The sequence below is a fragment of the Equus caballus genome, chromosome 1, assembly GCF_041296265.1.
Source record: "Equus caballus isolate H_3958 breed thoroughbred chromosome 1, TB-T2T, whole genome shotgun sequence".
NCBI lineage: Eukaryota > Metazoa > Chordata > Mammalia > Perissodactyla > Equidae > Equus > Equus caballus.
In genome coordinates this window covers 58,611,362-58,628,109 of record NC_091684.1, presented here as the reverse complement: position 1 = coordinate 58,628,109, position 16,748 = coordinate 58,611,362, and the positions used below count along the sequence as shown (strand labels likewise).

Here is a 16,748-nt window from a genome sequence, read left to right as displayed (position 1 = left end):
ATTAAGGTCATCCTTGCTTATAAAGTGGATTGGAGGGGTTTTTCAATCATTTTCAATAATCTGGAATAGTTTGAAAAATAGGCAGTTTCAGTTCTTTAAAATTTAGTTAGAACTCAACATTTCTTCTTCCTCCTGGACCCACACTAGACTACATTTCTCAGGCTCATTTGCTGTTAGAGTACCATGTGATTGAGTTCTGACTAGGGGAATGGGGCAAAAGCAGAACTTTTCTAGTCCTGGGCCATAAAAACCTCCAATTTTCCATCCTCCTTGCACTTTCTTCTTTTGCAATGACCTTGAAATCTCTGTGTGGAAGATGGTGTAGACACAAGATGGAAGGAACGTGGATTCTTGAATTACTACTGGGAATCAGCCACCCACCAATGAGGAACACATGTTTTGATCTCTATGTGAGTAAAAGATAAACTTCTATTGTGTTAAGCCCCTGAGATTTAAGGAAGGAAGTTATAGCAGCTAGTTCTGCCTTATTAATATGGTAATCACCCATAAAATTATCTACCCAGAATGCATTTTTAAATCATGGATTTTTTAAACAGCTTTATTGAGATGTAATTAACATACCATACAAGTCACCCATTCAAAGTGCACAATTCAATGGTTTTTAGTATATTCACAAATATGTGCAAACACCATCACAACCAATTAAAAACATTTTCATCACCTCAAAAAGAAACCCCATAGCCTTTAGCTATCACCCCTCTAACTCTCTTACCCCCACCCCTAATCCTAAGCAACCACTAATCTGCATGCTATCTCCAGATTTTTCTATATTGGACATTCCATATTAATCAAATCACATAATTATGTGGTCTTCTGGGACTGGCTTTTTTCATTTAACATAATGTTTCAAAAGTTTATTCATGTTGTAGCATGTATCAGAATTTCATTACTTTTTATGGCTGAATAACATTCCATTTTATGGATGTAATGCATTTTGTTCATCCATTCACCCACTGGTGGACGTTTGGGCTGTTTCCACCTATTGGGTATTATGAACAATGCTGCCATAAATATTCACTTACAAATTTTTGTGTGGACACGTGTTTTCATTTCTCTTGGATATCCACCTAGGAGTAGAATTGCTGGGTCACGTGGTAATTCTGTGTTTACTCATTTGAAGAACTGCAAAACTGTCTTCCTAAGTGCAGCAGCAGTTACGAGGGTTCCACTCCCTCCAGACCCTCACCAACACGTTGCTGTCTGACTGTTTGATTCTAGCCAGCCTAGTGGGTGTAAAGTGGCATTTCATTGTGGTTTTGATTTGCATTTTCCTCATGACTAAAGACATTGAGCATCTTTTCACATGCTTATTGGCCATTTGTACATCTTCCTTGGGGAATGTCTATTCAGATTCTTTGCCCATTTTTAAACTGCACTTTTTCTCTTTTTATTATTGAGTTGTACTAAGTCATAGATTTTTAATCACATTTTAAACTTGTATATGATTATGGGTCACTCAAGTTTTCTTTTTGGATTAGTTTTGATAATTTATACTCTTCTAGAAAACCATTTCATTAATTTTTTCAAGTTTATTGCCATGGAGTTGTATATCATATTTATTTAAGAATCTTTTCCTCTCTTTCACATCTGTGGTTGTACCATGGTTCTTCTTCCTAATGTTGTATATCTTAGCTTCTTCTCCCCTACACTCTCAGTCTTATTCAGGCTTGTAGGGGATAACTCATTTATCTTTTATAAAAGCTAAAGTTTGGTTTTATTAATCTTTTCTATTATCATTATTTTGTTTTTTACTTATTTATTTTGACTTTTATCTTTTTAGAAATTCATGGTACTGTCTATTTTGTTTTATTTGTTTTATTGTTCTTTATCTTAGGGTGAATACATATTTAATTTATTTTAAGTCTTTTATTCTGAATAAGAAAAATCTTTAAGTCTATGTATTTTCTCTGGTAAAGAGTTGTAAATGTATCTTGTAAGTTTTATATAATTTATTCCTCTTTTGTTAATAATTTTAAATTTCAGTTTTTATTTCCTCTTTGAACAGTGGTTATTTAAAAAGTATTTATTTTTTCAGTTAGTTACAATCTTTTGAAAATAATCTTTTCATTACTAAATTATCATTTCAATGAATTAAATAGTGAATACAGCCTATAAAATCTCTACTTTTTGAAATTTATTAAGGTTATCTTTGTGACCAGTAAACAGCAAATTTTTGTTAGTGTTTCATGTACTTTTGTATGAGGCGAAATAATGTGAGATGCATATATATGTACATATAAGATGCATTTATATATATTAGATACATCTATATATGATCTCGATATTTTAATTATTCACATCTTCTACTTCCTTGCCTATTTTTGTCTACTGAATTTCAAATTCTGAAAGCTTTGTATTTAGATCACCCACTGTGATTGTGTGGTTTTTTAGTTCTTTTTGTTTTAAGTTCTGTCCGTATTTTTAGAAGTTATTGCTGTGCTTATTTAACTGCTCTATAGTTTGGCACATAAAGATTTATGACTGTTTTATGTCCTTCATGAGGAAGGAGTTTTTCCTCTAGAAATGGGTATTGGATTCGATCTATTGACACGGTCTTTCTAAATCTAACACTGAACCATCAAGTGAGGCCAGCTGGTTTTTTTAATTGCAGCCAATCTTTATTTTCTGCTTATATTCTTACAAAATTCTTTATCTCTGGCACTTAAAGCATCCACCAGGATGTGGATTTCCTTCTTAAAATTTTGCATAGTACAGAGTGAATCCCGAATGTACCCATCAGCCCCATTCCGTTTCTTTTGACAAGTTAAAAAGCACAGAAAAGGGACCCTTCTTTTTCTCGAAAAAGAAGAACAAAGTTGAAGGACTCACACTTCTTGATTTCAAAGCTTACTACAAAGCTACAGTAATCAAAATAGTGTGGAACTAGCATAAGGACAGACATATAGACCAATGGAATAGAGCAGAGAACCTGGAAATAAATCCTCTCATATATGATCAATAGATTTTCCACAAGGGTGCCAAGAACATTCAATGGGGAAAGGACAGTCTTTTCAACAAATGATGTTGGGGAAACTGGATATCCACATGCAAAAGAATGAACTTGAACCCTTAACTTATACCATATACAAAAATTAAGTCAAAATGCATCAGTTACCTAAATGTAAGAGCTAAAACTATAAAACTCTTAGAAAAAATACAGAGGAAAGTCTTCATGACATTGGATTTGGCACTGGTTTCTTGGATATGACGCCAAAACATAGGCAAGAAAAGAAAAAATAAAGTGGCTGTTACCCAAAAAATGGAAAATAGCAAGTGCTAATGAAGATGTGTAGAAATTGGAACTCTTGTGCATTGCTGGTGGGAATGTAAAATGATATAGCCACTGTGGAAATCAGTCTGGCAATTCTTCAAAAAGCTAAACATAGAATTACCATATGACCCAGCAATTCTACTCCTAAGTATCTACCCAAAAGAATCAATATCAGGGACTCAAACAGATACTTGTACACCAATGCTAATAGCAGCATTACTCACAATAGCCAAAAGGTGAAAACAACTCAATTGCCCATCTATGGATGAATGGATAAACAAAATATGGTATATACATATAACGGAATATTATTCAGCCTTAAAAGTAATAAAATTCTGATACAGGTTACAACATGAATGAACCTTGAAAACATTATGCCAAATGAAATAAACCAGACACCAAAGGACAAATATTCTATGGCTCCATTTATATGAGACACCTAGAATATGCAAATTCATAGAGAGAGAAAGTAGAAATAGAGGTAACCAGGGCTCGGGGGAGGCATGAATTGTTATTGTTTAATGGGTACAGAGCTTCTGTTTAACATGATGAAAAAGTTGTGGAAATGGACAGTGGAGATGGTTGCACAGCATTGTGAACATACTTAATGCCAGTAGATCGTACACTTAAAAAAGTTAAAATGGTAAATGTTGTGCGTATTCTACCATAATAAAAAATTACACTGAAAACAACCAACCAAAAAGAGAAGTACAGAGAGCTACTGAGAATTACATAATTCTCATCTACAGATCCTGAATGGACAAATATTCACATTTGAACATTTTTGTTTCCAATTTTTAAAGAAAATAAGCTGTAGAGATAAGATCGAATTCTGTTCAGTCTCCAGTCCCATTTCCCTTTTCACCTTACAGAGTCTCAAGAATTTGATATATCTCCTCTATTCCTTCTTTTGATACTTTTACTTCTTATATAGATATCCATAAGCAGCATATCATTTTTAAACTGGTATAATGACGTTGTATTCTGTGTAGCATTATGCAGCCAGCTTTTCCACTCAACAGTATGACCTTGAGCTCTGGTCCATGGAGCTTTGGCTCCTCATTTTAAGTGCTGTATAATATTCCACTGCAGGATCATACCACCACTTGTTTACTCACTCCCTGCTGGCAAACACTTAGGAGATTTCCCATTTTTCACTATTACACACAGTGCTGCCGTAGACATCCTGGCAACAGCTGCTCGGTCGCTGTGTCCATGTCTCTAGGGCTCCTCCATGTGCTGTGGGTGGGCCACAGGCAGCTGAGATTCTTGTCCCGGGCCCAGGAAGTCCAGGGCCTGAGTGCCTGCTCCCTGTACCCAGGGAACTCACATGTTATCACTTCCTCACTACGTCACCTTCCTGAGGAAAGTTAGGAAGCACTGCCATAAGACTTGCACGTTTTTAACTTCACTGTCTCTTATTCTTTTTGCAATCAAGAGTTTACTTTTTTTTTTTATCATTTTATTGCCTCTGTTTCCTTTATTCTGTGCCTCTGTGTGTGTGTGTGCGCGCGCACGTGCGCGTGTGCGCGCACGTGTGCCTGGCGAGGCTTCTGTGGCCCCCATCCTTGTGGGTTCTCAGTCGTGTGCTGTCCTCATCCTTCTCCTCTGCATCCTGGGACTGGTTCTCCCTCTGGTTTTTTGTAAGTTTCATTTGATTTTCACATGGTCAGGTCTACTATTCATTGCATCCAGTACAGATTGTAATTCGGCTACGGTATTTTTGGTTTACCACTGTCTCTAACTGTGAATTGCCCTTATTTAGTAGAAGCAGTATTCTCTTGTACCATAAACAGAGGGTGAAGTACAAATATTCTAACTTTGCAGTAATATCTGTTGCTGAGGAAGGTTATACTCGGCTTATGTAGTCATTCAACCAGTATTTATTGAGCATCTACTCTGTGTCTTGTGAGGTGCTGGAGCTGCCGTGATCCTAAGACACAGCACTCCCCTCTCCTCCGCCTTCCCCCTTTGCTGCATCTTCTCCCGTAGGCCCATCTGTTTCTCCTGGTGACTCCTCCTCTAATGAAGAGTTCTATCTGTGCGGCTCTGTTGGATGCACGGACGGCCCCGGCTCCCACATCAGACCCTCAGACCCTAGTGGAATCTTCCTCACAGACCTAAGGTGGCAGTTGCTGGGATATGTGGGACCCAGCCAAGCCCTGGCCAATATTCTCCACATGCTGGTTCTCCTTCTGGGTGCGAGACCCTGTTCTAGTCCTCCAGGCAACAAGGGCCAGGAGCTCTTGGGTGGCTCATCTCATTGGAGTTGGTTTCTGAGACCCATTTTTGCTGCCAGCAGGGTCCAAAGGGTCTTGAAGGGACCTTCATTGCCTTGTGCCAGAGGATCCCCAGCATCTCCCGAGTCAGTATCAGGAGGACAGCTAAGGCCAGTCATAAAAATCTCACCCAGGAGGCCAAGCCCCCACCAGTCCCCTGCTAATGGTGTCTTAGTCTGGGTCCTTGCTAGAAGCTGCTACCAGATCTGCCTCAAGCACAGGCTTAGTCTCTTAAGTTGATGTAGATATTTTTCTATTTGCAGTGATTTCACTGGGTTTTTCACTGGATATTGGGAGGGGGAGGGGCAGCCATGACATGTTTACTTTGGCAGATGGAGAAAAGGATACAGCAGCAGGGAGAAGGAGAGGGCAGCACAGCATGGGCAGGGTGACAGGTGGCATTAAAGGGCATCCTTACATCTGGCATGGCCACCCCCTGAGCCATCACATCTGGAAACCTTTAGATGCTCCCTCTGGAGAGGAGGAGAGAGAGGCCCAGAGAGGGACAAAGATTTGACCAGGCTGACAGCCTGCAAGGCAGGGCAACACTCAGAGCCTGGCTGTCTGGGGTTCACAAGGGGGATCCAAGGGCCACCAAGACCCGGCCTAGCACAGGTGTACATGCTCCCTTTGGCCACTCCCATTCCCTCTGTCCACACCTGCTTATGGAGCACCCACTGTGTACCAGGCACTGTGATCTAAGCACTGGGGGAGACAGCAGTGCACGAAAGCAAAGCAACACCCTGAGGGACTGACAATACACAAAACAAATCAGTAAAATAGATAGCACATTCGCTGACCACTATGGTCTGATTGTTGCTGGCTGGTCAGCCTGCTCAGTGCAAAGGGCGAGGGCTTGGGGTGGGGCTGGGTGCTGAGCCTCAAGAGCAACAACTTGACATGCGTGGTCTCATGTCACCCCACAGTGACCGCCCAAGTAGGGGTGACTATCCTTTTTTCACAGACAAAGACACTGCCCTCCAGAGCCTGGTTGCCTGCACTGACTCATTCTGGCACTTCAGTCCCTGCCTCCCTCCCCAGCCTCATTCTAGGCCCTTCCATGGCTGTCTAAATGCTGGGGCCTCCCTCTGGTGGTTGTATGACGCTGGGGCTGACGCTGTGCCAGCTGAGCTGGGTATGGGGCCTCCCCCTGGGGTCCTGTTTGGGGTGGGGGAGGAGCACTGGACCAACAAGAGACCCTGACAGATGCAGGCGGAGAGCTTCAAATCCTGCTTCTTCCCTGTATTCCACTAACTGGCCTCTCTAAGCCCAGTGTCCTCACCTACAAAATGGGATCATAAAGGGCCTGCCTCATCGCTGTGATGACCAAACAGGATGAACAATAAAATGTGCCAAGTACGGTGCCCCCCCTCCTCCCGACATAGAGACTTAACCATAGTTAATAATAGTAACCTATTGCTGTTGTTAGTAACCGGCCTCAGTTTCCTAGTCTGTAAGATAGAGACGGAAAAGTCTCATCTATGCCAACTTCTTAGAATGGTTACTCATTTAGCGATTATTTATTGAGCGCCTACTATATGCGGGTACCTATGGTGTTTTAGGCTCCCTCACTTCGAGGCCCGCTCCTTTGGGATACCACACTCCAGGGGGTGGGGACGCACTCCCCCTGCCGCCCCAGCGCCGGCCCAGGCTGGAGGGGTTGCAGATGGAAAGGATGGAGTTTGAGTGCTGGGCTCCAAGCAGCGGGCCGGCAGCGCCACCTAGGGGCTACATGCAGCCATGCCAGAAACCGTGCCGGGTGCCTTCCTGGGCTCTGGGGACTGTGAACCACGCTCCCCGCAAGGGCTCGCAGACTATGGAGAGCCAGGACCCCGTGCCAGGGCCAGCAGCCTCGTAATATTTCTGGTTGCTTTCCAGGCCCCAAGAGGGTGGTAGGCAGGGCAGGGGCTTGGAAGGAGCCAGGCGCGGGGCTTGCTGGCAGAGCCTCTTGGCATACAAGTTACTAAACTAGTCTGGCCTATTTTCCTTGTCTGTACAATGGGTGATCCTAAAATAAGTCCCTCCACACACAGAATTGAAGTGAGACTCTAAGGAGATGGGAGGGGGATGTGGAAGAGTTGAGAGGTAGGTGAGACGATGGTAGAACCACGTGAGCTAAGAGTGAACTGGCTAAGTCCAGGGACCTGTTGACTGGGGCGAGGATCCAGGGGCCAGAACGGTAGATAGGAGCTCAAATGCCTGACTAGCCCAATGTCGGGGAGCAAGGGCCTTAGAGTCAGACATGCGTTCACATCCCGGCTGTATCACTGACTAGATGGGGCCCCTAGGCACATTCCTTAACCCTTCTGATCCCAGTTCCCTTTTTTATTATAGTTATTATGAACCATTACAGGTGAAAAGAGATGAACACAAAGCCAGTGCACAACGAGCATGAGAAAAGGGGCAGTTGTTACTTGATCGAGTCTGTGACACAGTGGAGAGAGGTCACCCAAAGAAGGGGTTGTCCTCTCAAAGATTGGGAGGCCAGAGTTCACGTCCACCCCAGGGTCCCAGCATGGCCCCAGAACCTCCTAGTGTCTAGACTGTGACATTGGCCCCCTCCACCAGTGTCCTGGGTCATATGGGACAAAGGCTGGCCTAGCTGTCAGGGGCTGCTTGCGGTTTATTTCCCCATGGATAGTATCTCCCTAGATCATTCTCATTCATTCTCTTCCCTCACTCAACAACTCTGATCTATTACTCTGTGTCAGGCACTGGGCTAGGTCCTGGGGATACAGTGAAGACCAGACACCTCTATGCTCCATTCCAAACCCTCTTGGCCTCATAGCTTTTCCATCCAGGGCTGCAGGATCCAGTTCTCTGAGCAGCTGTGACGGCAGTGCCTTAGGTCCAACCTACCCTGGGGCTCCTCTGAGGCCAGGGTTGAACATGCCTGCTTGGTACTCATGCATGTGCAACCTCAAGGGCAGGGCAGGTCATGCCTGTGGGGCCACTCGATTAATGGGAGCTGATGAATAAACGTTTCCCCTCTCTTGTCCCCATTTCCCAGGCCTCTTCATGGGGTCCTGGGGGAGTCAGTAACCGCAGTGCCGTGGCTCATGCAGTAATGCATTCTTCTATTTGCTCTCTCTCCTTCCTTGTTTCGGTTCCCTCATTCCTCACTCCTGCTCCCTGGGATCACTTCCCAGATAAATCACCTGTATGAAGCACTTATCTCAGGATCTGCTTTCAGGAGAACCCAAGCTAAGACAAGTGGTGAGCAAAGCACACAAAACTTCCCACCTTCGTGGAGTTTCCACTCCAATAGTGGAGACAGAAAAGAAGCCAGATAAATAAAGTAAAGTGTGTAGCAGTTACATAGCGCTAAGTGCTAAGAGGGAAACAGGCTGGGAAGGGGAACAGGGAATTAAGGAAGGAGACAGAGTTGTATTGAGGGTGGCCAAGGACAGTCTCACCAAGGACATGACATGTCACCAGTCGAAACTGAGAGCCAGCCAGGCGGACATGTGAGAGCGGAGCACTCCAGGCAGAGGAAACAGCAGATGCAAAGGCCTGATGCATTCAAGGATCAGGCGAGTCGGACTCCAAGGTCTTTGGCCTAAGCAACTGGAAGGATGGAGTGGTCGTTCCCTGAGATGCGGAAGACAGCTGCAGGAGCAGGTTTGCGGGGGGGTGGGGGGCAGTATTAGGAATCAGTATTGGAATTTTAGGTGTGGGATGTCTACATCCAGGTGGAAAATCTGAGTAGTCAGTTGGACATATGAGTCTCAGGGAGTAAGGTCATTTTGGGAGTTCCTAAAACCATGAGGATGGAGGAGGTCACCGAGAGAGAGTGTAGACAGAAAAGCCAGATCAGGCCCTCAAATGCTGAGATTGGGGAAGAGGACTGACAACTGGACTGAGGAGGGGTAGCCACAGAAGAGAGAAACCAGGCAAAGTGGGTGTCTTGGAAGACACACAAGAAAGCAACGCAAGGAAGAGAGGGTGGCCAGCTGGCTGAGTGCTGCAGACAAGTCAAGGGGGTAAGGACTGACTCGAGAACATTGGACACGTCCACGAAGAGGTCATTGGTGATCTTCACATGAGCAATTTGGGCAGCAGGGGACAGGAGTCTAATTAAGGAACTTAGAGAGTGAATGAGGAGAGACATCAGAGACGGAGTATGGTCACTCTTTCAAAGTGGTTGCTGTGAAGGGATGGAGAGAAAAGGGGCAGAGGCTGGAGGGGGCAGTAAGATCCAGAGAGATCTGCTTATTTGTCTTCAGACGGGAATAGTAACAGCTTGTTTCTATACTTATGAGAATGACCCAGCCAGTTCTTTGAGAAGATCAGTAAAATTGATAACCCCCTGGTCAGACTAATTAGGGAAAAGAGAGAAAAGTCAAATTATCAATATCAGGAATAAGAAAGATGTAACCACTAAGATTACAGATATTAAAAGGATAATAAGGGAGCATTATGAACAACTTTATGCCAATAAATTGGACATCCTTAGATGAAATGCCCAAATTCCTTGGAGGACTAAATGACTAACGCTCTCAAGAAGAAAGAAAGAACCTAATTAGCCTCATATCCACTTAACAAATCAGATTTATAGTTAAAAATCTTCCTACAAAGAAGACTCTGGGCCAGTAGCTTCACCGGTGAATCCTATCAGACTTTTAAGGAAGAAATACCAACTCTACACAAACTCTTCCAGAAAATTAAAAAGGAAAGAATACTTCCCAACTCATTCTATGAAGCCAGCATCACTCTGACACCAAAACCAGACAAAGACATTACAAGAAAACTAGACCCTAACAGCCCTCCTGAACATAGGTGCAAAAATTCTAAACAAAGTTTTAGCAAATCAAACCCAACAATGTATTAAGTCAGTACACCATGACTGAGTGGGGCACATCCCAGGGATGCAAGGTTGATTTAACGTTTGAAAATTAGTCAATGTGATTCGCCATATTAACGAATTTTAAAAGAAGCAGAAAAAGCCTCCGACAAAATCCAACATGCAATCTTGACAAAAATTCTCAGTAAACCAAAAATATAAGAGAATTCCCTCAACCTGATAAAGGGCATCAATGAAAAACCTACATCTAACATACGTAACGATGAAAGACTGAACGCTTTCCCCCTAAGATCAGGAATAAGACAAGGATGTCTAATCTCACACTTTCTATTCAACATTGAAGGAAACAGAATAGAGAATCCAGAAATAAACCCACATGTAGGAGCCGGCCCTGAGGCAGAGTGGTTAAGTTCAGGCGCTCCGCTCCAGCAGCCAGGGAGTTTGCTGGTTTGGATCCTGGGCACAGATCCTGGTGGCATCCCACATAGAACCACTAGAGGGATTTACAACTAGGGTACACAAATATGTACTGGGGCTTTGGGGGTCAAAACAACAAAAAAGAGAGGTTGGCAACAGATGTTAGCTCAGGGCCAATCTTCCTCACACACACACACACACAAACCACACACATATGAACAATTGATTTTCAACAAAGGTGCAAAGGCAATTTGGTGGAGAAAGGATCATCTTTCAACAAACAGTGCTGAAGCAACTGGATATTCATAAACAAAATAAATGAATTTCAATCCATGTTTTGCAGCATATACAAAAATTAACTCGAAATGGATCATTGACCTAAATGTAGTAGTTTTACGTAACTATAAAGCTTCTAAAAGAAAATGTAGGAGAAAACTCCGTGACCTTAGGTTAGGCAAAGATTTCTTAGATACAATACCAAAAGCACAATGCACAAAAGAAAACAATTGATAAATTGGACTTCAAGTTAAAAACTTCTGCTTTTTGTTTTGTTTTGTTTTTTGAGGAAGATTAGCCCTGAGCTAACTACTGCCAGTCCTCCTTTTTTTGCTGAGGAAGACTGGCCCTGAGCTAACATCTGTGCCCATCTTCCTCTACTTTATATGTGGGACAGCTACCACAGCATGGTGTGCCAAGCAGTGCCATGTCCACACCCAGGATCCGAACCGGCGAACCCCGGGCCGCCGAAGCAGAATGTGCGCACTTAACTGCTGAGCCACCGGGCCAACCCCTTGCTTTTTGAAAAACACAGTTAAGAGAAATAAAGGCAAGCCACAGACTGGGAGAAAATATTTGCAAATTGCATATTTCATAAAGGACTTGTATCTAGAATTTATAAAGAATTCTTAAAACTTAATAATAAGAAAACAAGGGAGGAGGCAGGGTAATGGGGGGATTAGGCTCATGTGTGGTGATGGACTATAATTAGTTTTGGGGTGGTGAACATGATGTAATCTACACAGAATTCGAAATATATTACAAGGTGCATCTGAAAGCTGTATAATGTTATAATCCAATGTTACTGCAATAAAAAATAAAATTAAAAAAATAAGAAGAAAACAATACAATATTTTTTAAAAGATTTGAACAGACACTTCACCAAAGAAATTATGTGGGTGACAAATAAGCCGATGAAAATATGCTTAACATGATTAACTAAGGAAATGCAAAATAAAACCACAATGAGATATCACGACACACTCATTAGAATGACTAACATTGAAAAGACTGACCATACCAAATACTGGCAAGGAAGCAGGAACTGGGACCCTGCAGGGCTGGGGGCTGCATCATCACACAGCCACTCTGGAAAATACTTCGGCAGTTTCTTAAAAAGTTAGACATATACTTACCATATGATCCGTCTATTCCACTCCTAGATATTTACCCAAGAGAAATGAAAACGTGTCTATATAAAGACATGCACGCAAATGTTCACAGCAGCTTTATTTGTAACAACAGCAACAATAAACAATACAAATGTCCATCAATAGGTGAATGGATAAACTATGGTACATCCCTACAATGAAACACAACTCAGAAATGAAAAGGAATGGACTACTGATGTATGCTACAAAATGAATGGCTCTCAAAATACTCATGTTGAGTGAAAGAGGCCACAAAAAGACTACAAATTGTATGAGTCCACTTATATAAAACTTTAGAAAATACAGAGTAATTTATAGAGACAGAAAGCAGATCCATGGTTGCCTGGGGATGGGGCAGGGGTGGTGGCGAGGGCTGGAGGGAAGGGATTGCCAAGGGGCAAGGGGAAATTTCTTAGGGGGAGGGATGTGTTATCTTGATTGTGGTGATGGTTTCATTAATGATGTATTTGTCACTTTAAATATGTGCAGTTTATGTCAAGTATACTTCAAGAAATTGTTTAAAAATATGGAGAATCTTGTATTTGGAATTTTTATACAAAGCCAGTCTTTTTTTTTAAGATTTTATTTTCCTTTTTCTCCCCAAAGCCCCCTGGTACATAGTTGTATATTTTAGTTGTGGTTCCTTCTAGTTGTGGCATGTGGGACGCTGCCTCAGCATGGCCTGATGAGCGGTGCCATGTCCACGCTCAGGATCCACACTGGCAAAACTCTGGGCCGCCGAAGTGGAGCGCAAGAACTTAACCACTCAGCCATCGGGTCGGCCCCGAGCCAGTCTTTCTTAATGCATCTTATTCTTCTGTTTTTGTTATAATTCAATAACAAAAAATGTCCAAATCAAAGCCCACAAATCTCCTCTAGTTTCACAAATATGGGTGGGCTGCAGCAATACCGTCGTTTTCTGTGTGTACCATGGTGTGGGAAAAGGACTAGTTTTGAGGGTCATTCTTCCACCTTGTGAGTTGAGGGGTCAAGATGATGTCATTGGCTTTTAAGCACAAAAGGATGCAACAGCTGGGGTTTCCCCAAGCATAGGACTGGAAGTCCTCTCCATGTGTTCCGTTTTGCTTTCTGGAGGGGTGAGTGGCTGAGGTTTAGAAAAAAAGGAATGTCCCCTGGAGCTCAGCATCTGTGGGCACCAACCTGTTACTCCTGGTCCACACAAGCAGCTGGGTGAGGTAGAGGGGTGTCTGTGCATGGTCGTGGAAAGAGGGAGAATGAGGTGCCCAGAGGTTTCCAGGTTCCAGGGTAAAGTGACTTTGGACAAGTAGACTCAGTGCAGTACCAACCCCTCAGTGCCTCTCCCTCTTGCTGCCCCAGAGACGGCTGCCTCCCTCTGAGCACAGCGACTCCTCAGAGAACAGCCGAGCCAGAGAACCACGAGGCCAACAGTCACACACAGAGCTGGACCTGGCCTTGTGTCCAAAGGTGAAAGTGCGGAGCAGCCAGAGGCTCTGGCAGTGGCTGCAACGGCCCCCCATGGGAGGGGCTGCAGGTGGGGCTGCAGCTGTCCCTGGTTTTGCACCGCTGGCACCATACGTCCACACCAGGTGACAGTGGCAGAAGAGGGCTGAGAGCCCAGTGAGCTTCCACCTGGGTTCATGTCATGGCTTTGTCAACAACCAGCCATGTGCCTTGGGCAAGTTACTTAGCCACTCTGTGCCTCAGTTTCTCCATCAATAAAATGGAGATAACAAGAAGCACCACATACAGTTGTGAGGATGAAAGGAGTTAACATGTGTAAGATGTTCAGACAAGTTCCTGTCACAGTGTATACTCGCTGATGTGTTTGCTGTTGTTGCATTATTCTATCCTTTTGAAAACCTCTCCAGCCCTTTCCTACATCCACATCAGACAACTCAGGCTGGTACGCATGGCAGACCAAGCAGCCTACCACTTCACCCCTGGAAGTGATGGGCAGTTCCCTAACATCCTTAGATCTTCAACTTTTGGGCTCTTGCTGTTTTATTTCTATTGTCCTTCTACTAAGAACCTCACAGAAAATCTAGAACCCGAGTCTTGAGGCAGGAAGGCTCGGGGCGGGGGGAAGGGACGGGGTGGGGATAGGACACACACACCACCCACACACACACACACACACACACACACACACACACACACGTGCACGCACGGACGACGACACACTGTTGCATGCAGGTCCCGCTTGTCTCCAGCAGGGGGCAGTCGGCACTAAGCTTTGCTTGGCACTGAGTGACGTTCTGCCCAGCGCCAGTTCCTGGGAACAAGCTGCTCGCTGCAGGAGGGAGAGTGGCTCTGGTTCTAAAGCTGTGGGTGCATTTGTGAGCACTGCTCCTTCTTGGACCCCGGACTTTCCTAGTTCCCATCTGCCCCACTTTCCGGAGGAGGAGCCTCACGACACAGGTGGCTTGGCCTCAGTTTCCCAGTCTGTAAAATAGGTACTGTCATCTCTGCCTCCTCCCCTGAGGTTTCCCACAAGCGAATTCCTAGCAGCAGGGCAGGCACGGGAGGCTCCAGGCCAGTGCACACGCACAGCTAGGAGAAGCCATTTCTTTAGGTAGTAACACCAAAGAACGGGAGAGGCCACTCCAAACCCGGAGCAGGTAGCCTCGGGCCCGCTGCTGACCCACCTCCCAGGCCTCAGTGTCCCAAATTGGGCCCCAGGGAGGCCCCCTTCCATCCTTGCACCAAAAAGGCGTTGCCAAGTTCACGATGAGGGCTTCCTCACCCTCTCCCCACCCAAACAACACAAATGAAAGACCTAAAAAAAACATCATGTCTTTATTGTTTAATTAAACTGGCTGGGAGGCGCAAGAGTGGTGCGCGTGGGAAACACCAGCTGTGATTAGTCAGAAACTCCTGTTAACTGTGTACAAAATGAATGTTACAAAAATCACATAAAAAACAGGGTCAGCAAAGCTGCAGCCCTTGGGAAGGGCTCAAGGCACCTGGAAGGCTGGGAAATGGGCCCAACCTGGCCTCCAGGGCGTGGCCCAGAGACTGGGGGCCGGGCCCTGCCCTCTCCTCCCCTCTGTCAGCACAGGGCACATGCTCCCTCCCTGCTTACAAATCGCTACAAGACTGCCCTCCTGGGGAGGCACCACCACCAGCCAAGACACTGTCAGGAGTGAACCCGCCAGGCCGGGCACTGAGCTCCCCTCCCCGGCGGCCCGGCCTGGAGAAGGGACGCCCTCGTGGCCCCCACCCAGCAGCCTGGGCTGGCAGAGTCCCGGCCGGAGGGCCTCGGGTCCGCCCCTGAGACGCAGTGGCCCAGGAGGCCTGAGTCGGGTCAGCGCCACGGTCCTTTCCAGCCTTCACGCTGGCCTGTGCGGGTGCCCTGCGTGGTCCTGATGGGGCCGCTGCCCAGCCGCGCCCTAATTGGGGTAGCACATGCAGCACCCTGTGCCTGCTGCCTCCACGCTGGGCTTAGCGCCAGGCCCCAGGAGCCCGTCGGTGACAGAGTGCTCCATGATGATGTCCTCCACCCGGGTGATGTACAGGAACGTCAGCAGCACCCCCAGGAACTGAGGAGAAGGGGCAGGCGGTGAGAGCCGCTGGGGACCTGGGTGGCCTCTGCAGTCCCCAGCCCCCGGGGCAGTCAGTCACGTGCACTCACACAGTCACCTGGGAAACCCCCAGGGCACAGGCTTCCCCCCAGCGCTCCACTACCCCAGCAGCCCAGCCTGGCCCCGCCTCTGCCCCTTCCAGGAAATCCCAGAGACCTTTCGGTGCCCCGTCAGCAGAGGCTCCTCCGTTCTGGGATTCCTGTCTCCATCCCAGCTATGCCACTCACGATGTGGGGGACCTCAGGCAAGTCATTTAACCTTGCCGAGCCTCGGTTTGCCCCTCTGTAAAATGGGCATAACAGTACCCCCCTCCCCTCACAGAACTGAAGGAGACGGTGCCCGTGAAGCACCTGGAAGAGCTTTACAAGCCATGCTATCGCCATTCGCCCTCCGGCCCTCCCAGGGTGAGCCCAGATTGCTGGTGCAGAGCCTTCCTCACCCAGCCCCTTTGCACCTCTCTGCTCTCCATAGTCACCAAGCCACACTTTATCTGAACCCACAGTCTGCCCGCCACCCATACCTCCAGCTCCCTGCCCCGGGTGGAGGGAGGACCAGCCCACCTGGGGGAGTAGAATGCCCAGGAGGAGGCCGGCCATGATGGTGTAGTTGTCCATGAACCAGATGAGCACAGCGTTTGTGCAGCCCCGCACATAGATGACGTCCTGCACGCTGAGGCGCTGCCGGGGAGGAGACTGGCTGAGCACCTTGCCAGATCCCCCCTCTGCCATTCACTCAGGGTCCAGGCAAGTCCCTCAACCTCTCTGGGCCTCAGTTTCTCACATGCAATGTGAGAAGGTGGCTCTAGACCACTGGGTCTCAACACAACAGGCAGTACTGCTCCCTAGAGAGCGCTGGGGGCACAATGGTGGCACTTCAGTTGCCGCAGCAATGGGGTCGGAGGCTGAGGGACTTCAGAGCTAAGGACAATCCTGTTCCACAAACAACTGCCCTGCCTGCCTCTCAGGT

General features: G+C 46.1%; 1 protein-coding gene across 5 annotated transcripts in view; it reads right to left on the bottom strand.

Moving 5' to 3' along the window:
* Positions 1 to 14,978: 14,978 nt before the first annotated feature.
* TSPAN15 (tetraspanin 15) overlaps positions 14,979 to 16,748 on the bottom strand; it is a 53,197-nt gene continuing 51,427 nt past the window's right edge. For 3 of the 5 annotated variants that reach the window (XM_023644181.2, XM_070263019.1, XM_070263023.1), the window contains 2 exons: positions 16,343 to 16,459; positions 14,979 to 15,740 (listed from right to left, as the gene is read on the bottom strand). In XM_023644181.2, coding sequence (XP_023499949.1) covers positions 15,591 to 15,740; positions 16,343 to 16,459 — 267 coding nt within the window. In that variant the 3' untranslated portion in view covers positions 14,979 to 15,590. Of the gene's footprint in view, positions 15,790 to 16,302; positions 16,460 to 16,748 lie in introns of all 5 variants that reach the window. The other 2 variants (XM_070263016.1, XM_070263015.1) reach the window with 2 other exon arrangements.